Raw genomic sequence first — 23,538 nt, 5'->3', positions numbered from 1 at the left:
GTAACATTGAAGCTGACATTGGCAACAATTAACATCAGCGTGCTTACTGGTACCAAGCACTATGCTAAAGACCTTACTTGTATTATCTTGATTACTCCTCAATAATATTTTTCTTTTTACAGATGAAGAAATGGAGTTACAGAGACATTATGTAACTTGCCCAGTGCCACGTTACCGGAAGACCTGAGAATTCAATCTAGGCAGCCCAATTCTTTTTAAAGTTTATACACTTAACCACTCTTGTATCGCCTTCTACTATTCCTCAATGTCATTTCTATCTTCTATGCTGGCCCCTCGCTGCACAGCAGGAGGCAAACAGAGGGCCAGCCAGCGAAGCCCCAACTTGAAGCCCCACCTCACATCCACAGGTGCTGCTCCCCATTGCTCGCATCACCGCCCAAGCCCCGCCCCCACCAGATCAGCAGCCAGCAGACCTCATAGAAGGGCGAACCCCACCGCAAAGGGCGTGTGCAAGGGATCCAGGTTGCGCGCTCCCCAGGAGAGTCCAACGCCTAATCATCTGAGGTGGAGGCGAGGCAGCGATGCCCCACCTCTACCCCATCCATGGAAAAAGTGTCTTCCCTGAAACCCCGTCCCTGGTGTCAAAAAGGTGGGAACCGCTGTGCTAGCCCATGGTTTTTCAAGACTCATATTCTGTTTTACCCGCTTACATTCCACATTCTGATAATTTCATTGCTTTTTCAATCACTAAGTATTCTTTATTTTAAAAAGAATACCTTAACTTTATATTCCCTGTAGCAACCTCTTTCCCTCATTAAACCGCTAAGCTAAGTCTTTAACTGTTTTTCCCCTACCTTTTCACTCTTCAACTCAGGCTTCCATCCCACCCCACTCTAGTACAAACGCCCTCAAAAGGTCTGAACCATTCAAGCCTCTGACTCTTTCCTACCTCTCTAAGATTGACTCTTGTCAGGCTGAGAATCCTCTAATGCTAAACTGCTTGTAGATCCTCAAACATGCCTATTTCATGTCCCCATGCCTTTGTTCATTCTCTTTCCATCTTATCAGTCTGGGGAACACCTACATACGTTTTAAGACTCAATGTAATGGTATCCTGCTCTGGACAGATGACAAAAGTGCCCACTGGAGCCCTTTGTGCCCCTATGGTATCTTGTATCTGGAACATACTACCTGATTGATTGAACTTTCTCTCTAATATTGTAAGTCTTTTGCTCCCTGATGCCTGTTGAAGTGCCTGGCACAAAACAGATCTTTTAAAAATGTTCACGGAATGACTGGAGAGCAATCTGGCACCCACCCCATCCCGAAAGAAGAAATAACCACTCTACTCATTTAAACTCTTGAGCTATTAACCAAAAAATGAGGTATGAAAAGACTTTGCTTCCGTATGATTCTGGACTACATCACTCCTCCCTCCAGAACTGCTTTTATTTCCCAGAAAGGCTTTCTTTTTTTTTTTTTTTTTTTTTTTTTGAGACAGAGTCTCACTCTGTTGCCCAGGCTAGAGTGAGTGCCATGGCGTTAGCCTAGCTCACAGCAACCTCAAACTCCTGGGCTCAAGCGATCCTCCTGCCTCAGCCTCCCGAGTAGCTGGGACTACAGGCATGCACCACCATGCCCGGCTAATTTTTTTTCTATATATATTTTTAGCTGTCCATATAATTTCTTTCTATTTTTAGTAGAGATGGGGTCTCGCTCTTGCTCAGGCTGGTCTCGAACTCCTGAGCTCAAACGATCCGCCCACCTCGGCCTCCCAGAGTGCTAGGATTACAGGCGTGAGCCACCGCGCCGGGCCCAGAAAGGCTTTCTTCGAAGAAAAAGTTATGGGGTTAAATAAGATTGATAACTATGTCACAAAGGATTCAGAATTTTTTTTCAATTGGTAATTCACTAGGACTCTCAGTAGAGTACTAGCTCCTATATACTGAAATAAGAGTAATCTTGGATCAAATTCTTTTATATATCCTATAAAATTTTTGAAACTCAGCTCAGATGATTTCTCCATAAGGAAACTTTGATTCCTACCCCATTCTTCCTTTGCCACCTTTATACTCTTCTTAATCTTTTATTTCATTTACCCTCTCAGACTTTCAGTACCTTTAGAGGTCTCGTCTTATCTCTAAAAGGATATTGACAAATCTGCTACATATCAGCTACTCCACAATATTTGTGAATGGAATCATCCAGTTTTAGAGTTCCAATGGCTCCATTATAGCACTCATTTCCATTCACTTCTCTTTCTCTCAAGTTTGCCTCCTCCATTATTTTCTAATGACCTTTTTTATATAACTTATGTCACTTCACATATTTCACACATGAAATTTTTATGTGATGTTTAACCAGAGTCTAAACATTCTCTAGTCTAAAAACTTAACTAACATTTTCTTTTTCCTAGAAAGTACACATGTGATGACATATAAAAGAAGAATAAGTAGGTAGGAAACACAGGGCAATACAGGTTGAGTATCCCTTATCCAGATGCTTGGGACTATAAGTGTTTCGGATTTCAAATTTTTTTCAGATTTTGGAATATGTGCATATACGTAATGAGATATCTTGGGGACGGGACCCAAGTCTAAATATGAAATTCATTTATGTTCCATGTATACCTTATACATACAATTTGAAGGTAATTTTATACAGTATTTTTAATAATTTTGTGCATGAAACAAAGTTTTGACTGCGATCCACCACAGGGGTCAGGTATGGAATTTTCCACTTGTGGCATCATGTTGAGATTCAAAAAGTCAGATTTTGGAGAAATTTTTGGATTAGGGATGCTCAACCTGTACTACTATATTCATATTTAACCAAACAATTTGTAAGAGACCAGGAAATCTGAGAACAAAGTCTTCAAATTCTCCTTTAACATCATAGCTTAGCTATTTTAATAACATGCTGGTAGTAAAAAGATCATGAAGTATTCTTCAATAGTTGATTTAAAGACATATAAGCACCTTTTTTTTTTTTTACTTAAAATATCCCTTCATTTGTGAAAAGCACAGCATTCTGATAAGCCCACAGTAAAAAGGCATACCACATGAAGTTCACTAATAGACCAGGAAAAACTTCTTCTTTTTTTTTTTTTTCTTGAGACAGAGTCTCACTCTGTTGCCCAGGCTAGAGTGAGTGCCATGGCGTCAGCCTAGCTCACAGCAACCTCAAACTCCTGAGCTCAAGCGATCCTCCTGTCTCAGCCTCCCGAGTAGCTGGGACTACAGGCATGCGCCACCATGCCTGGCTAATTAGACCAGGAAAAACTTTAGAGAAAGGTATCTAGACTGCTATGATGATATCAAATATATTTTACAATTATGATATATAAACTAGAAGTTTGTATATCATTCCTCACTGATATAGAATTACATACTGTATTTAATATATGTTATATAATATACCGTATGGAGAAAAATCAAGGAGATGTTAGTGACAGACAATATCAGCCTCATTACTGTTTTCATTAACTAAGATCTAAGACTAGCAAGTCATCGGTCAAATCTAGTATCTACATAGCATCTATTTCATTATTAAATAACTGAAAGGTTAAAAAAAAAAAAACCATTATTTTCTAACTAGCTTTCCTCTTGCATAGTAGATCAATTTAGCCAGAAGGCACTCTCACAAAACAAAGTAAAGAGCATAAGGTCTAGAGTTGGATTACCGGGGTTTGAATCTAGGCTCTTCAACTTATTAACAAAGCTCTCTGCCTCTTTTCTTGTTTATGTAATGAGGATAACAATGCTCACATCCACTTTGTAGGGCTTTCAGGAAAACTAAACCAGTTTAATAGATTTTAACATACTTAGTATACTGTCTTATATCCAATAAAAACTAGTAATTATTATTACTAAAGCAATGTAAAAGTATACGAGCTCTCTGGTTTTCTTACACTATGTCTGTATCATACTTTTTAAAAAAAAAAAAAAACAACCCTATTTCCACTGGAAAAAAACAAAAGAAAACAAACAACCTCCCCCCCTCCCATAGTAACATGGCTGTAAGTTAGTATACCTGAGCAGTTTCTATTTTCAATTTGTCAATATTGAGAGTGTTTCTCTGTAATCCACTGGCAGCCAATGACAGAAGCTGCTTCAGAGCTTTAATATCTTCTTGTACTTTAAGCATTGCTTTTGAAGACATTCTACTAATTTCTTCTTGGACTTGTTTTTGTTCCTTCACAAATTTCCTTTAAAAAAACAAAACAAAACTGAGTTTTAAAAAAATACACCTTTGGTTTCCTATAAAAAAACAGTACATTTAAGATAGGTTGGTCAGAGTACAAGTGTTTTAAGAAACAAAAACTAAAAATTCAACACACTTCACACACTTTTTTACAGAATGGTAGTTACACAATTTTAATTCCTGTTTTTCTATTTTCTCTCTGTTTTCAGGAAACATTAAAATTGGAGGAAGAGATGTTCTCCTTAAAATGTATTCTAGAATTCTTCATGTATTATTTATCAAATTATATTTGACACTTACTGGAGATTCTCAACATCCTGGCAGATGACAGGAGGTAGATTTTCATCCTTCAGTGCTTTACTATCCCTAAGAAAAATACCACAACTGTATTAAAAACACTGAGATTTTAAAAAGTTGACAGCTCTACTAGAGTATGTACTAAGTTGAGTTCTACTAGAGTATGTACTAAGATATGAAAAATATAGCAAATGTTCCCCACTTATAGCTTCTTTGGATGATTTCAAAGTTCTTCATAAAAAACATTAAATTTCCTGACATATAAAATAATTTTAACAATTCATTTTACATAGGAATTTCTTATCTAAGTTGACTGGCATCTATTATAAATACACTTAAAAGCATCTGACTAAATGTCTAAGAAAAAAATCAGAAAACATTACAGACTGGGTGAGATGGTGAACTAAGTTCCCTCTGTCTCAAAGATTCTATGACTGACATTTTATTCAGTTCAAAAATATTAAAACCTGGGGAATGGACATGCTTGAAGCTCTGACTCAGGGGGATGGGTGGGACATGGGCAATATATATAACCTGAACTTTTGTACCCCCATAATAAGCTGAAATAAATAAAATAAAATAAAATAAATATTAAAGCAATCGTTAAAGAAAACCTATAAAACTACTCATGAGATACACAAAAATTTTTTTGTAACTTCAATTAGTTCTTCAATATGTACTGTAATGACAAAATAAGACCTAGGGAGAGCTTAAAGGAATCACAAATATTTCACGAGGACAGGAACAAGTGAAATTTGACATGCTATAAGGGCCATAAGGGAATCATGAATTAGATTTCATAACTGTAGGTAGATTTCACTCTCTCATCATCTTCATTTTCATAGTAGGCTAAAATATACACAAGATGTTTGTGAGGAATGAACCTGACCACTTATTTACAAATGCTTTATTTAATAAAAATTAAATGAGAAAATATAATTGGTCATAAAAATAATGATCCTATTGGGCGAAGTGGCTCATGCCTATTATCCCAGCACTTTGGGAGACTGAGGCGGGAGGAATACTTGAGGCTAGGAGTTCAAGACTAGCCTGGGCAACATAGTGAGACCTCATCTCTACAAAAAAACAGACAAAATTAGCACGGTGTGGTGGCGTGTGCATGTAGCCCTAGCTACTCAGGAGGCTGAGGCAGAAAGATTGCTTGAGCCCAGAAGTTTGAGGTTGTAGTGAGCTATGATGATGCCACTGCATTTCAACCTGGGTGCCAGAGCGAGACCCTGCCTCAAAAAAAAAAAAACACAAGAAAAAAATCATGACAATTTGTAATTAAAAACAATGATTATCTATATGATGTATATGGAGGCTACTTTTTCCCTCTTCACTGAAGACATCAGGAAGTAAAATGGTACTGCCATAGTAATTTAAATATTTTAAAAAGATGCTTTACAGTTCCATGAGATATTCAGTATTTAAGAAGTTAAAATAAATATATTTGTATTATTTGGGGAAATATCAACTACTTTTCTAGAAAGAAATGGTTTCAAACTTTCTTAATGACTAAAAATTAAAGATTTGACCTTTCATAATCTTTCCAAAGTATGCTTATTATTTTATTTTTGACAAACACTGGTTAAAAAAATTTTTTTCTTCTAAATATGTATATAGTTCCATTTACTTCCAATCACACCATTTGCCTACAATTTAATAAATAAAATTCTTTAATTAAAATATCTTTTTTTTTCCTTTTTTTTTTTTTTAATTCTTATTTCAGCATATTGTGGGGGTACAAAAGTTTAGGTTATGTATATTGCCCTTACCCCCCTACCCCCCTGAGTCAGAGCTTCAAACATGTCCATCCCCTAGACAGTGTTCAATTAAAATATCTTAAAGTTAAATTGTAAACTTACTCTGGTCTTGTTCCTGTTTTATCACCTAGAAAATTCAAGAAGCTTCATGTAAAAATAGGTAACTTAACAATGTATTCCAAATACAAGTTTTAAATTAACACACATTAAGGTATAAAGTATTAAGCATTTCTTAGTTTGCCTCTTACACATCATGTGATATTGTGACTTGTCACGAACTTAGAATATAGCATAGTATGGAGACATCCAAACACATAAGCAGACATGCTAAATAGCTAATTTGCATCTACTTTTAAGGGCAAGAATACTCCTTTCTCAACTACCTTCCACGAAAAATTCTGTACGAATAGTTTATATTGTTGTCTACCAGTTTAACTCCTTATAGCTTTACTTAACACTTTTTAAGGCCCTGTTGGTACAGAAAACTATAATACACGTCAGATTACCTAAATTTCTCCAGTCTAAAAATCCCTTAAAACAATTGTCCCAATTTACCTTTTCCATCTGCCATGAATAAGAGCACCTTTTGTATACCCTTCCAACAGACATCATACTTAAAAAAAAAAAAATGCCATTTCATCATAATCTTAATTCATATTACTTACAGTACCAGTGGAAAAAAACATTTTCTTCAAACATTCATTAGACAAGTACATTTCTCCTTTTGTGAACTACCTACTCATGTGATTTGTACATTTTTCTTGAGGTACATTTTTTATTTATTTCTAAGAGCTATTTCAACAATAAGTATATTAATTCTTTGTCTCATGTATATATTTCATGTGTCTACTTCTAAAGCTAGACTTATAATTCAGACACATTGATTTCAGAGATGTTAAAATTGAAAAATATCAGCACCTAAAAGTCAAATATTTTACTTTTGTCATTTACATTTACCTTAGTACATAGGGTTTCACTTTTTTGCCTCTTTCATCCAACTCTAATTTATTTTTCCATATTTTGTATTTCACTGATTTTAAGATTTTTCTCTCATATTTTAATATTCTGAAATTGGCACCCATCTTCTATATATAGAGTCTTAGATTTGATGAGAAATGGGAGCAAAAATAGGGATTTAATTTTATGGGTTTTTTCAAATAATTCACCAACTTTTTAACTGACTAGTATGCTGTTCTTTGATATTCATTTTTATTATGTTTTATAAATATTTGTGTACACACAAACATGGACATAAAAAACTTGGGCCTGTTTCTACCACAGACCCCTGATTATCATGGGCCTCTGCTTAGTCTACCTAGCTTTGACTCAGTAATATACATACATGGACTACTGCAGAAGCTTCCTAACAGTCACCCATGTCTATTCTTGCCTTCCCTCAGGCTATATTCCATAGGGTCATTCTCATCACTAGGCCTTGCTACATGCTGTCCCCTCTTTACCAAATGCTATTTTCTACCACTCTCTATCTGGTTAAATCCCACTGATACTGCAGCTCCCAAGCTAACTGATACAGCTACTAGAAAAAAGAAATCCTTTAGATTAAACAAAAGAATCCCTTGATGCAGTCAACAGACACAAGGGAACTGGGATGCAGTACATGTAATCATGTGCATTTATTCCATGTAGTCTCTTCGCTCAGCTCTAGCTTTGGCAAACTAGGAGAGCAAGACGATGTGAGCAGGGGCAGAGGAGAGGAGATTAACTCCTTACATTTCTCTTACTGCTCTGCCTCAGCCTGCTCTTTCACATGAAGCCTAAAAGCAATCATGATGAAGAGAGAAGCAGTCTTATACTTACATCTGAGTAAAAAAATAACTTGCTAAAACATCTAAGGCAACTTTTCTAATTTTGGAGTTACTACAAAGAAAACTAAGTAAAAATTAGAGGACTATTGAGAAATTAGTAAATTTTTAAAGAGAAATAAACCCAAATTTTATAAAACTTTAAAAAAAGTTTTATCAACTTTTAAAATAGTAGTTCACCCTAGTATCTCCTTATAATAAAAACTGAATCCAGTTTTTTTTTTTTTTTTTTTGAGACAGAGTGTCACTCTGTTGCCCGGGCTAGAGTGAGTGCCGTGGCATCAGCCTAGCTCACAGCAACCTCAAACTCCTGGGCTTAAGCGATCCTACTGCCTCAGCCTCCCGAGTAGCTGGGACTACAGGCATGCGCCACCATGCCCGGCTAATTTTTTGTATATATATATATTTTAGTTGTCCATATAATTTCTTTCTATTTTTAGTAGAGACGGGGTCTCGCTCTTGCTCAGGCTGGTCTCGAACTCCTGACCTCGAGCGATCCACCCGCCTCAGCCTCCCAGAGTGCTAGGATTACAGGCGTGAGCCACCGCGCCCGGCTGAATCCAGTTTTTTAAAACTTACAGATATATGGACATTGACTATTTCATACCTTCATCCATTTATTTCATTGTTCAGAGAAGTTCAATGCAATATGAATGCATATATAATATGTATCAATAGTATATACTCTATTAGTATATACTCATGCTTTCATCAGAAGCAGATGATACAAACAAAAAATAAAAGTCACACATACAGAACCAACACCAAAAACTTTTCAAAATGAATTTGAGTTGGCAAATTTTTAAAAACAATATTCAATGTGGCAAGGGCAAAGCAAGAAGGGTACTTTCATATTAGTTAGGGGGTAAATTGGTAAAACTTTCTGGAAAGCAATTTCACAATATATATACCAAGAATCTTCAAAATGTCCCTCTATCTAAGCCATTGATCCAATTTCTAGGTATTTTTTCCTAAAGAAAACCAAAAAATATGAATAAAAATTTATAATAAAAGCAGAGACCTAAACAGTATTTACTGTATGTTGGCTCTGTGAAGGTTTTACAAATAGTAATCCTCATGCCACTTTACAGCTAAGGAAAACTAAAGCAGAGAGAGGATAAATAACTTGAATAAAGTCCTTAAATAAGGAGCTGAGCCAGGATTTAAACCCAGGCAATTCAACTCCAGAGTAGACACTCTTAAACTACTCTATTATGTTCCCCATTTATATAAAGATGCTCAATACAGTGATACTTCCCAGAGTAAGAAAACTGAAAACAAACATCTAACAATAGGACAACAGCTGAATAAATTATGATATATCCATCCATAAAACTGATAAGCAGCATTAAAATATTTTAGAAGAATCACTAACAAATGCTTCTGATGTCACATGAGAAAGAATGAGCTACAAAACAATAATGTATATGTATAATGATCCCAACTGAAAAATATGCATTAATATATACATTAAGAAAACTACGTAAGCCATGCACATACAACTCTAAGTTAGCTATAGAAATAAAATTTTAAATACACAACTCACATAAAATTTGTGAAACATTAATAATGCAAACAAACTTAAAAGTAAAAACTATACTACTGAATATATAACTAATAATCTTCCAGATATAGAAATTTTGAATAACCTAGAAGTTCCCTCAACAGCACTGTTAGAACATAGAACTACAATAACATTACTTACTCTTTTTATCTGATGAGCTACTAAAATCTATACCACCAAGGCCTTCATTGCCTGCACCTGAAGTAGCTGCTGTAGTTCCCAAAGTCAAGCCTAACGCATTCTGTCCAAGTCCTACAAATAAACCAAACGCCATTTACAAATTTCTTTACAAGACTTTACAACAATTTCCCCTTACTGATAAAAGCACTCAAATGCTTTTAAGTTTCAAGGTTTTCTTCATACTTGATTTAGGCAAATAACAAGGAACAAGTCTAGAGAGCATGTTTTGGACAAAGACGGACAATCTTGCTTGAATTTAACGGTATATGTAGTTCGGATAATGTGATTTTTTTCACTATTAAAAGAGTTAGAATATACCTGTTAAATCAATATATGTGAACACTAAATTTTTATATTTTTAAACCCTCTCTACAAAAGCAGTTTCAATTAGTATATTTTCAGGTGAATCCATCTTGTCTTCCAATCACACTTTGGAATTGCATACTTTTAAAATAATCTAGTGTGAATTTATAAGATTTCAGTATAACACATATTGACTTCATACCAAGTTCTTTTCACAAAATGTTTTTAAAAAGTAGACTTCATTTATTTAAATCTTATCTCATTGATAAGAGGAATTGAAAGGACTATAATTAATCATAAGTCATTCATGTATACTTGTGAGTCAAGCAGCAAATTTCAAAGATATTGTGTTGATAAATGTGTATTTCTATAAGATCATGTATTTCTAAGCTGACACAACTTTTGTTCTTTTTAGACAAGACACTTTCTATTTTAAAAATAGAGGAAACAGCAGTTAATAGCATGGGACAACTGAAAATTGAATTTAAATTCTGGCAATGTGTGGCAAAAACAGAGCTAAATAAATGGTTACTATTACAATAATTAAAAAAAAAAAACAGTGGCACCTTTAAGTTGACATAACCATAAAATAAGCATTAGGTATTATGTTAAGAGTCTAAGAAGAATCAGAGCACACCTAAAAACTCAGTAGACATAAAACAACCCTTTACCTATTTATCTTTATGAGAGATGTTTAAATATTTATCCTGCATTGAAATGTATGTTACAGTCATCCAGTGACTGGGTTACTAGAAGGCATTTCAGATATCTACGAAATTAGAAAGCAATGATAAAAACAAGTATGTGAAAGATCAATGTAAATTTGAACACAACAAATTTCTCCAGATTATCCTAACGAGCCCCTTTTCTCCACTTCCACTGGAGAAATCTCCACTGGATTTTCTCCATTAAATTTAGTATCTGAATAGAGGACTGAAAAGAACTACAGCTTCCTTAATAGAAAATATCAAGTCATATTTCTTCATCTCTCTCATACAACCAAGTAAGTATTAGATACATATTAGGGGCTCGGCAAAACTATTTATTTGAGACAGTGTCTCATCATAACTCACTGCAGGCTGGAACTCCTGGGCTCAAGTGATCCTCCCGCCTCAGCCTCCTGAGTAGCTAAGAGTATAGGTGCATGCCACCATGCCCAGCTAATTTTTTCTATATTTTGTAGAGACAGAGTCTTGCTATGTTGCCCAGGCTGGTCTCAAACTCTTGGCCTCAAGCAATCTTCCTACCTCAGCCTCCCAAAGTGCTGGGATTACAAACATGAGCCACCAGGTCTGGCCATAAATAGCCATTATAAATTAGCCCTAAGTACTATTGGAAATTCTGTTATTTCAACAAATACCAACTTACCCTAATCTGCAAATTGTTTTTTTTTTTTTTTGAAACAGAGTCTCACTCTGTTGCCCAGGCTAGAGTGAGTGCCGTGGCGTCAGCCTAGCTCACAGCAACCTCAAAACTCCTGAGCTCAAGGGATCCTCCTGTCTCAGCCTCCCTAGTAGCTGGGACTACAGGCATGCGCCACCATGCCCGGCTAATTTTTTCTATATATATTTTTAGCTGTCCATATAATTTCTTTCTATTTTTAGTAGAGATGGGGTCTTGCTCTTGCTCAGGCTGGTCTCGAACTCCTGAGCTCAAACGATCCACCCACCTCGGCCTCCCAGAGTGCTAGGATTACAGGCGTGAGCCACCGCGCCCGGCCCTAATCTGCAAATTGTTAAACAGAAATTCTTAATGTTACATTGCTATGTGAGGTAATTATACAATTTCTTCAAATAAAAGGAAAGCTTTTTCTCACTCGCACAAAGTCCTCACAAATATAAATTTCCTATATGGGCATTAGCTACAGCCAATATTCCAAACATCTATAGAATCCATAACATGACACAAATTAAAAACTAAGCATGAAATGAGAAATCAACCCAATATACAAAATAAAAATTCGGTAACCCCTGCGAAGTAAATGGATATGCTAGTATTTTGCCTAATTATGATAAAATTTCATGTCTATGTTTTAAAATCTCACCATCAAAGCATGCTAATACCCTTTCCTGACATCTACCAAGGAAAGCCATTCCTAGACCTGGGGCTTACAAGGGCAATTTGCCTTACAGTGAAGTTTGGCTGTAAATGATCCAAGATTATTTAACTGCCATTTATTCAAAAGACAAGTTTCTTTAGAACAGTTTACTGTCCTCATACACAGGCTCTTCTTTGTTTTCTTATCCAGTCAGTCAACATTGAGAAAGAGGAAAAAGTATTTCTGAAATATGGCTAAGATGTCCAATTATGTATGAAAAACATTATTTTATAATTTAGTTTTCATACTTGAAGGAAAACATACAGATTAAAGAGAAAGAGTGATCTGCTCAAAAGGCCAAAATAAAGATAATGTAAACTTAAATATCTACTATTTTGAAGAATAAATACCATCAATTACCTGTTGTTGCCGTGTTTGCACTCTGGAAAAGCGAACCTCCCAAACCAGCTAAGGCTCCCCCCAAAGAAAGGCCTGTAGATGCAGCTGTAGTTGTGGCTGTTGTTCCACCCAAATTATTTAAAGTAAATCCTGTGGATGCTATAAAAAATGAGACAGTAAGCCTTTAAAAGGTAACATTAGAACATCATAGAAAAATACAAATAATTTTTTTAAGAAACTGATTAACTCTTTGGAAAAACTACTTGTTAAAGATAAAATTACCTAATATATACTTAACAATAAAGAGTAGCTTCAAAGACCAGTAACATAAAAAAGGGCTTTGGGTAATACTATTAGAATGGCACCAGGTAACTGATTCCAGAAAGCAATAGTTTTCAACCTAGGCCACCAATTTTACCTTCAAAATTAAATGAGTCTTTAGTACGCAAGGTTTATAGGAAGTCTATCCTTCCCTGTCACAAAAAGAGTACTTAAAAACAAAATAGTTATTTATAGGTTGACATTTTACTTCTCTAACTCTCTCCCCTGCTTTGCTCTGTAAATAGAGACCATCTCCAAAGATGGCCTCTGCTGCTTTAATGCCCAATGCTGACTTTTCTCCTTTACAAATCAATTATTTTTTTTTAAGAGATGGGGTCTAGCTATGATTCCAACTCCTGGGCTCAGGCAATCCTCCCTCCTGAGCCTCCCAAGTAGATGGGACAACAGGCACCACCGTACCTGGCACAAATCAATGATTTAGTAGGTCATGATTGCTGAAGATTAAAATGAAAGTTTCCCAAACAAGTTATATTTAATAAAGGCGGACATCTATGTTCTCTAATCAAATAAAATTTAAATTTAGCCATTAAATGTAATTTTTTTTTTCCATTCTGCCTCACCTGCTGGAGTTGACGTCAGAGCAGATGAAAGAGCAAGACCACTAGCTGAGGTAGAAGTAATAGGTAGAGCAAATGGTGTGGCAGATGCTGCAGGTTTATTGAATCCTAAACTGAAGCCTGTTGTAGCGGCAGATGTAGTGGCTGGCGTTCCTGTGTAAATAAATTTAAAAATCCCATTTTACCTGAAGTATATGTATACTTTACTGGTTTCAATAAGGATTCCTGAAAGTTTGTGATCCTACTTTTTGTCAATAGAATAAGGGTATATGTATAAGAAAAAATATATTAAAGTTGGGACTAAATCATGATGAATACAGAAAAGATGGTTCTTTGGATTAAGAAAAGCAAAAGAAAACCCAATCAATGTAATATCACAATCAATTCCAATTCTACCCCTAGATTTACCTAAAACTGTGTTTATCTTCCTTCCTTCCTTTCCTTTAATCTCAGCAGAAAAATAGCTTCTCCTCTCCAAGACTAAACCACCATTCTCTATTCCAGAGTCTCTGTCAGCTTCCAGCTCACTCTCTATTCCTTTTCAGTCCTCTTTTGTAGCTCTCCTCCGTTCATGTCCTGATACTCCATTCCTGCTTCCTTACTTACCCACTTGCATCATTTCCACTACAGGTGCATGAGTCTAAATCTACATCCACCTGACTCCCCATTGCCCAGCTCTATCCTGATGTCCCTTTGGACTCCTACCTATCTCCCCACAAAAAATTTTTGCTAAATCCCTCACCTTGGTTAAACCAGTTGCTCAAGCCAGAAACAGTCATCCTTGGTATCTTTTCCTTCCTCTGTATTCTATTAGTCACAAATCCTGTGAATCCTTTACAATTGGGCCTTTGTATTTTCCACTCCCCTGTCTGAAACAATGTTTCCTACTTCCTCCCCGCCAAATCCTACTTTCTTCTTCCTCTGCCTTCTGTGGTGCCTTTCCCACATTAGAAAATTGATCAGATTATACATGAACATACCTGTCCCCATCACCTCACAACAGACTAAACATCTTGCTCCTGCACTTAACAGTTCCTGATATCATCATCAGTACCATCCTCACCACCAGCACCACTGGCTAATACTGAATGTTCAAAGCATTATGTATACACAAGGCCACATAGTTAGGAAGTAGTAACGGTAAACAATAAGAAATGAATGAATGACCTTTATTTTGCCATCTCCTCAAATCATCAACAGAAAAGCCAGAACCTTTGCTTCTGGATTGCCCTGATACAACTAGAAGTCTCTGCAGAATACAGTGCTTTGAAATCACATATGGATTCTACAGCCTCACAAAACAAGATGACTCAAGTTGCTTGCCTTTGCAGGTAATTCTGTCCAGAACTTTGGTAGTAAACAGATGTGTTTTCTTTCGATGACAGGTTAAGTAGCATCCAAGAAAGTCTGCCAATCCCTAATTTAAACTCAATTTAAGAGCTCCTCAATGTCCTTTCACTTTTTCATTTCCTTTCACATTATTTATTGCCATCCAGACTCAAAGCAGGCTGAAACCCTGGTTATTCAACTCCCTTCAGCATAACTTTACAGAAACTATTATATTTTTGAACTGAAAGGGAAGCCCAAATCCAACACCCTTATTTTGTAGATAACTAAAAGCTTCCAGATATTACCTCTAGTACCTTACAACTAGTTTAGTGGTTTAGGCTTAATTCCAAGAGTCTGTCTTACAGTTCGGTGCTTTTCCACTAAACAGAGTCAAGTAACTGAAAAAGTAATGTGAAAGAATAAATTTCCACATTACAAATCATTTCTGTATTTACAATATTTTTCTAAATTAAAAAAGTACTATATGAAGTCACTTTTTTTTTAAACACTGGAAGGTTCTCTGACAAATCAAAATCTGTGACATATGTTCACTTCTTTACATACTTTCTTCTATACCTCACCGCTGCGAGATATTAAAAAGGAGAAGAGTAGGAAGATCACTCAATTAATTTAAATTATTAGAAAACTACAGATCTGGGATCTTTGCTCAAAAATTCTTACCCAGAGTTAATCCTGTAGTTATAGTTGTTGCTATTCCTGGGGACAAAAAGAGAAATAAAATTTAATCATTGATGAGGATGACATTCTTTTGGTTTATCTGCCATAAAAGAAAGACTTGGAACTTCCCTCAAGGAAGTGAAAACACTTCTAGTAAGACCAATACATATGTGGGATCTGCCACCATAACCACCAAGACAAGTATTTTTCCTGCAGCACTGGTTTCCATATTACAGGCTACATGTAATTTGATTAATCAAGGAGTAAGATTTATAAAGGGCAAACCATTGCTTATAACAAAATTAAGCAAGGTGAAAAAAGGCTACTCCAAGCAAAACATTGGCACATAACTATCACAAGCTCATTGGCTGGTCTATTCATTATTTACCCCTGAAGTTCTTTCATTTTCTAAATGTGGCTGTGAAATGCGCTGCACTCATAGCTGCTCAATGCGAGAAGTGGTAACAAAGACCAAGAGGCTCTGAGGGTAGAAAATAACAGGTAAATAAGGAAGCAAACTTTCTATTTGGAAATGGTCAGCGCCAGTGAAACATAATTTTTTCAGCTGTAAGTATTAAAAACAAAAACTTTCTATTATTGGAAAGTCCACTAGAAACCTTCAAGTCTTTTACCTCTTGCCCTTTTTCCACTGAAACAATTAATTGTTTTAATAATACAAAAATTTAAAACATCTCTTAGGAATGTAAATCATGCTACAGCAAAAAAGAATGGTGACAGTCCCATATATATGAATTAATGTTCCAAACTGGTAAAGCTGGCTTAGACAACAATCTTCACTAAGGTAAAACACTGCATTATATAGTCTAATATAAAGATTTAAATTACCTTAACTCATTATATTTAAAGAAACACATCTTCAATTTACAGAGAGAGAGAGAGAGAGAGAGAGAGATTCAATACGTGTGTGTTTTCCTTCCTCACACTAGAGTAGATCATAGCCAATGTTTGGGCCTATCACTGGCCCTTAATTCCTAATTCCCATACTTCTTTCCATCTTAGTGTTTAGCATGTTTTAAGATATAGTACCAAGGATGATGCTTGTAAAGGGAGATGTAGGACAGAACCTGGGAAAGAATAAATATCCCAAGCCTATTCCCTGAAAATGTGGTGATCCTCCTCACCTGTATTTGTTCCTCCTAGAGTGAACCCACTGGCAGGTTTAGCTCCAAAGAGCCCGGCTCCAAAACCACCAGATGCAGCAGATGTAGTTGCTGGAGTCGCAGTACTTCCAAGAGTTCCAAAATTGAGCCCCACAGAAGGGTTGCTTGTTTATAAAGAAAACAAAACACACACACACACAAAATAAAGTCTACTAAGAGCCAATTAACTCTTCAGGATAATTTTGTTTCATGTAACACATCTAATATATCACCAACAGATCCAAAGGAACTAACAATAAATTTACCTTTAACCAACCAAATTTAAGTATTTTTCTGTTCTCCCTAAAAATAAATCCACGTGTAAAAGTTGTCTTAAAAAACACAATACCAGGCTTCAAGAAAAACATAACGTATAGCAATCAGGTTTCTGTATCTCAAGTTAAAAATAAGCAGGGATTGTACATATTCCGCTTTCACCAGTGTTTGTCTGAAACCTAGCATATTTTCAAACAGCCATAGAAAAGTTATTCTATTCTACGTTGCCACCTCTCTATTGCTATGTTACCATATTCACTGGGGGTGGGGTGTCATGCAGTTAGGTATCTTGCAACCAAAAAAAAAGGAAATTGGAGAACTTGGGGGTGGGGACATATCCTGACAAAAGTTAAACACAAAGCAAAATTACCCTGTCTCAAGATTGTGTTCATTAGCAGAAACTCTCTTCAGAGAGCTTCTGAAAGCTTAAAAAAAGAACAGGTGATAAAAACTAGTAAATGTGAACAAAGTTCACAACTTTTCTATTGTTCTTATCAAGGCTCAGAGGCTCAAACTTGCTACCTACAAGCAGGAGGACAAATTATGAAAATAAGTAAAAAATCTTGACAATCTGACAGTTCAAATGTTATGTAAGAGAGGCAGGGCACAGTGCCTCACACATGTAATCCTGGCATTTTAGGAAGCCAAGGTGGGAGGATCACTTGAAGTCAGGAATTCAAGACCAGACTGGACAACATAGTGAGACCATGTCTCTATAAAACAAACAAACTAGCCAGGTATGGTGGTGCATGTCTGTAGTCCCAGCTACTCTGGAGGTTGGGGTGAGAGGATTGCTTGAGCCCAGGAATTCGAGGCTGCAGTCAGTTATGATTGTGCCACTGTACCGTAGCCTGGGCAACAGAGTGAGAATGTGCCTCATTAAAAAAAAAAAAAAAAAAATTATGTAGGGAAGTTAAGAAAGAGTATAACAACATGTACAGCATAATGGGAAATCCCATTTGCCCTATATATTTATCTTTTTTACTCCCCTCTCTGCCATTCCATCAAGACATAAACACCATGAAAGAACCCAATGTCATTTTTAAAATCTTAAACGCCCTGGGACATTTCCATTTAAGCAGAAGGTGGTAGAGTTGTGGCTGGATTCCAGTACCAGCTCCCCCATGTTCTGGTACTTATGTGACGTTATTTAACCATTTGAAGCCTCTATTTCCTCATCTGCAAAATGGGAATAATGGTCCCCACTTAGCAGGGTTTTTAAATAAAGTGTAAAAGATTACAATAAATGTTGTTACTACTCTTAAAATCAGGAATAATTATTCAACTAAACATGTTATGTACAAGGCATTATGCCAGGAATAGCAAGGGGGTAGAAAGATGATTAAGATAGCAAGACCTCTTGTCAACAAAAAATAAATAAAAAAGAAAAAATGAGCCAGGCAATGTCTGTAGTCTCAGCTACTTGGGAGGCTGAGAAGGGAGGATGCTTGAACCCAGGAGTTGCAGTGAACTATGATCACACCACTGCACTCCAGCCCAAATGACGGAGTGAGACCCTATCTCTAAAATTAAAAACAAAACAAACAAAAAAACACCCCATTGCTACAATTAAAACTGAGCTACCACATTAAAAAAAAATAATAAAAAACAAAAAAGAAAACATTAAAAGAACAAAAAAATAAAAAGTGAGAGCTAAAAGGAATAGAGTACAGTATCTAATGGCTATGTCCAGACAACATAGGTAGTACAAAAAAAAAAAAAAAAAAAAAAGAGGGATAGCAAAGCATATGCAAAAAACATTTAGATTAGCTGGTGGTTGTCTGATAGTATTGTTATTTTGGGACCACTGTATGTATAATGTGGGATACAGTAAGTATTTTAGAGATATTTAAATAGATAAAAAAATTATTAGCAAATTTTGAAGACATCCAATTTAGAAAAATGGTTATTAAGTGCTCCTTCTTCCCAAACAAATCAGTGATCTCTTTTTTTGTTGCTATTTTAGAAATACACAAAAGATGAACAACGAATGTATATATTTTCAGACAATGAATTAAAATATTCAAAATTTCTTGACAACAGAAAATAACCAAAGACACTATCAAGTGTTACAAACTAAAGTTGAAAATATTACCAAGATACAACAAAGTGAAATCTTCTTACTCTCCCACAGAAGCAAAAGAGAAATTTTTCTGTGGTAGACAATTTAAGAAAAACAAAAACTACCCCAGACCTAACTAATTATTGCCTCAACCCAGGGTTATCTGCCAAGGACTTGATGGGATGTGTTGTAGAAAGACAAAGTTGACTCCCATGAGGTCAGGAATGTTATTTTAACTTCCCCAGCTTGCCTTAATGTGGACTTGGGAGCTAACATAACAGCTAACACTTAGCAAATGACAGACACGATGCTAAATACTTTCCATGCTTCATCTCATTCAACAACTCTGAGGAAAATATATGACAACCCTTTTCCAGATGTGGGAGCTGAGGCTTGGAAAATAAGTCCCCTAAAATGATACACCACATCACCTGGCAGCACTAGGAGCTGTCGGACCTCCCAACCAGCACTGATGTCAGACTGTCTCTGCTTTCGTTAATTTATCCAAGCCTTTCTAAAGCTTGGGTAAATATTTCTAGTTTCTTAATAACTCATTTACTCAGTCATTCAACAACTATTCATTAAAGCCCCTTTTCTATGCCAGGCAGTGTCCTAGGGACTGAGAATGGAGTGGTTAAGACTCAGAAAGTTTCCAGTCAGTGAGAGAGATAGATATTAATCATTCATTCAACAAATACATATTGAGTGCCAGGTTCTGTGTCTACTGGAAAACCAGTATGAAAAGGTCTCTACCATCATGGAGCTGACATTCTAGTGCTGAGATCAGATAGCAAACAGGTAAACAATACAGTGAACTAATTACAACTGCGATCAGCACTCTAAGTACAGAGTACTATGAGAATGGAAATCTCCCCTATGACTGTCAGAAAAGGCCTCTGGGGAAGAGACCATTTGAGTTCCAAACGATCTGGACCATTAGAGGAGCATAAAATTAATTTAGCAAGTCACAAGCAGCATTTTTTAAAAAATGAAATGGAACAGAACAGAAAACATGAAACTGAATCCCATGAAGTTAAAGTATCTTTCTCCGAAACTTTGTTTCAGTTATTCCTTTGTGTACATGTACTGGGTGGTAATGTACATGTTTTTTGTTTTGATTTGTTTTGTACAGTAGGTCTGGATCACTGAAATAAAAAGACAGGCTCAAGGTAAGTCCGGAGAGGTTCTAGATTATTCTGGGCCTTGTAGACTATAAGAGGGGTTTTTTTTTTTTTTTTAAATTCATTCTACCTATACTGGAAAATGACTGAAGCGGAAGCAATGGGAATTCTTAAAAAAAAAAAAAAACCACTCTGGCTACAATGTGGCAAAAAAGATTAAGGTAAAAGCAGATTTTGAGACAATGGTATTTCATTGAACTAATTTAATAAGTTGATAAGATATCATAAGTATTTTCATAACGGACAGGAAAGCAGGACTCATTTATCTTACTACCTAAAACAGAGCCTCACACTGAGGAATTTGTCCAATAAATATTTGCTCCTTGAATGACTATAGCTTGGATCAGGGTGGTAACACTGAAAATGAAGACAAATGGAAACTGCAGAAGTAAAATTATCAGAACTTGTTGACTAACGACTGTAGAGTAAGAGAAAAGGGGGTGAGGAGGCAAACTCCCCGATTTCTGACTTGAGTGTAGTCTGTAGCTCCTCCCCTCTCCCTTTTTAAAATACAGGCAATATTGAAGATATTTTTGGCTTTTTAATTTACAACCACATCTTTTAAGCTTCTGGAGATATCTGTCGAGAGTGTGCACAGTTGAACTCCTCCACCTTTATCTTCAAAAGATTGAGTCCCCAAAATTAAATCTCTCATTAAAATGTCTCACCATTTTAATTTCTTTTTGAACCTTTGCTAGCTATATTTTTGTTGCAACCTTAACTAGTGGCTTGCACAAAAACACGAAGATGCCACCTACTTAAGTAAAAGGCAATGTTGAGTCATTACAACACAACGTTCTTACCCACGATACATTAATCTGAATTTACTGCACAAAATTACCAGCAACAAACGCTGTAAAACATATTTTTAAAAAACAGATAGACAGGGTCCCATGTGGCACAAAGGCTTTTTCAAAAACTCGTTAAAAATAACCACAAAGTCATTAAAGCGCCATAATATCCAAAGCCGTAAATACTGCAATGAAATCTCAATTGTGAGAGAGAAACTTTTAATTGTCCTTCTTAAAACTTTCTATTAATTGTCCCTTTCTAAAAACCCCACAATAAACCATAATTTCATTCATTCATTCATTCAACGTTCATTCTATGCCTAAGACTGACACATCACATCGCTAAGGCTCCGGGGTGAAACCCCAGGCCCCCTCACTCAGTTAAGACCCCACTCGGCCTGAATTATATACGTAGATTCTGCAAACCTCACAGCACACAGACCATCCCGCCCTCCACCCCGCCAGGCCGCTGGCAGGGCCAGGGCACCGCGGCGGGCGGAGGCCTACGACGCTGGCGGCTCGCTAAGTGCCCCTCTCCAGGCCCACCGAGAAGGAAGCCGATGGGAAGAGAGAGGGCAGGGGCCCCAGAGAGCTTTGCCGGGGAGCACCCAGCCCGGTAAGGCTAGGAAGTGCGGTTACCTAGACGCTCCGGTCCCGAAGTTGAATCCGCCGCCTGTGCCGGTCCCGCCGGCGGCCACAGTGGTGGAGCCCAGCGTCCCGGACCCGAAGGAGAACCCCGTGGACATGGCTGCCCGAGGCTCGACGCCGTCAGTAAGCTGAAGGGAGTCTGGGACGCTCCTTCTGCCTCAAAGCCGAGGCGGGCCGGGCAGCATCGTATTTGCCCAGTCCCGACCAGGCGGGAACTTCAACCCCCAGCCACTGCAAAGACAAGGCCACAGGGGGCGGAGCAACCACGCAAAAGCACGCTCGACGTTCGAACGGAAGTGAGCCCGCCGGAAGCGAGCCCGCCACGCAGGGAACCCTGGGAAGGGAATGGGGTAGGCGAACCGCGCAAGGCTCCGCGGGAGAGGGTGGGGTCGGTGCACTTCCTACTCTTTTAAAGGAGTAGGCTCTCCGAGTAAAAATACATAACAAAATCATTTTTCTCTTTTTTAGTTCTATCTTAGCATCAGTGCTGACATAATTTGTACTTTGTGGCTGATGAATCTCAGTTATTGTTTCTATCTTGCCTCCTGCCAAAAATGATGCTCAGAATACCAGAGTTGGGGAAGGCCTTAGCGAGTATCTCCAAGGCTCCCATCCGCCATGCAGAAAAGGAGGTGGCTTCTGGCTTTCGTTGGCTGCCGCCCCATCCTCAAGACGTTTCGGAAATCAATCGATAGTAAATCACTCATCAGCCCCACCACGTGAGCCCCATCTGGCGCGGTCCTTGCGGGCCCCACACGCCCCCGGAAAGGAGCTCAGAAGCCCTCTCGGTGCCCAGCAAGCAGATTTGGCCAAGCCCTCTGGATCTCGGAGCACGCAGTCAACAAATAGTGTCAGCGAATCCTAGTGGGTAGGACTGCGGGACCCGTGCGGCGCTCCCACACCCTGTGCTCTGTACTAGTGGAACTGCAAAGTGGAAGGGATGAGAAAAGTACAGATACATGTACAATATAAGGCGAAATGTAAGGGATCTAGGAGTAACAAGAAAAATGCTGCTTTGAAGAGATCTCATCTGGTGGAAAAATTGGGAAAGGCTTCCTGGCAGTGGCGCATTTGAGGGTGGCCACCCTAATGTGGGTGTTTATTTTTCCATCATGAGCTGTTGTTACATTACTCCCCCAAATGGTTTTCCTATTCGCGGTCTCTTTCAATAAAATCCATCCCATAAGCTATACCTAGATTTGTTCTCCTAAAATAATTCTAACCGTGACACTGCCTTGGTCTAAAGCCGAGTGGCTCTTTAGTCTGGTATTGAATGTCCTCCATGTGACCAATCTTTCTAACCTCACATCTCACAGCTACCGTTAATTCAACATTTTCTTCAGCGTTGAACTTAGGCATTGCCACCTGCTATGGACTGAATTATGTCACTCCTCCCTCAAATCCAAATGTCGAAGCCCTCCTCCTCCTCCCTAATGTGATGGTATTTGGAGATGGGGCCTTTGGGAGGTATTTCAATTAGATGAGGTCATAAGAGTGGGTCTCCTATGGTGGGATTAGTACCCTTATAAGAAGAGACAACAGAGAGCTTGCTCTCCTCTCTCCACCATGTGAGGACACAGCAAGGAGGGGGCCTCCTGAAAACCGGGGAGAGGATCCTCCCCAAACCTTAATCTTGGACTTCCTAACCTCCAGAACTGTGAGAAATAAATGTCTGTTTATATACCCACCCAGTCTGTGGTACTTTGTTATAGCAACCAAGCAGCCTAATACACCACTTTAGTTTGTATAATTAAATAGCATTTTAAACATTATGGAGGTCACAATGGGAATGATAAAACAGGAAAGGGACATATTTGAATGATGATGTAAAGAAAAATTCAGTTATTGAATAAGAGGATGAAAATAAAAGATTATTGTGGGTTTTAAAGCTTCAGTGATCCAGAGAATGCTATTTTCAGTTATGGCTATAGTATAGTCAGTAAGAGGATTGCCCATGTAAAATCTAGGGTACTTCCTTTT

The 23,538-nt window shown here is 37.4% G+C and overlaps 1 protein-coding gene across 4 annotated transcripts in view; it reads right to left on the bottom strand.

The window, feature by feature from the left end:
* The window catches only part of NUP58 (nucleoporin 58), a 46,482-nt gene extending 24,665 nt beyond the window's left edge, over positions 1-21,817 (bottom strand). For 3 of the 4 annotated variants that reach the window (XM_069467427.1, XM_069467425.1, XM_069467428.1), the window contains exons 1-9: positions 21,550-21,817; positions 16,583-16,725; positions 15,444-15,479; positions 13,437-13,586; positions 12,556-12,693; positions 9,756-9,866; positions 6,330-6,354; positions 4,465-4,530; positions 3,994-4,168 (exon numbers count right to left, since the gene is read on the bottom strand). In XM_069467427.1, coding sequence (XP_069323528.1) covers positions 3,994-4,168; positions 4,465-4,530; positions 6,330-6,354; positions 9,756-9,866; positions 12,556-12,693; positions 13,437-13,586; positions 15,444-15,479; positions 16,583-16,725; positions 21,550-21,656 — 951 coding nt within the window. In that variant the 5' untranslated portion in view covers positions 21,657-21,817. The remainder of the gene's footprint in view (positions 1-3,993; positions 4,169-4,464; positions 4,531-6,329; positions 6,355-9,755; positions 9,867-12,555; positions 12,694-13,436; positions 13,587-15,443; positions 15,480-16,582; positions 16,726-21,549) is intronic. The other variant, XM_069467426.1, reaches the window with a different exon arrangement.
* Between the last annotated feature and the right edge of the window lie 1,721 nt (positions 21,818-23,538).

Source organism: Eulemur rufifrons, chromosome 4 (genome assembly GCF_041146395.1).
Source record: "Eulemur rufifrons isolate Redbay chromosome 4, OSU_ERuf_1, whole genome shotgun sequence".
NCBI lineage: Eukaryota > Metazoa > Chordata > Mammalia > Primates > Lemuridae > Eulemur > Eulemur rufifrons.
The sequence above is the reverse complement of the archived record's forward strand: the minus strand, read 5'-3'. Positions and strand labels throughout refer to the sequence as shown.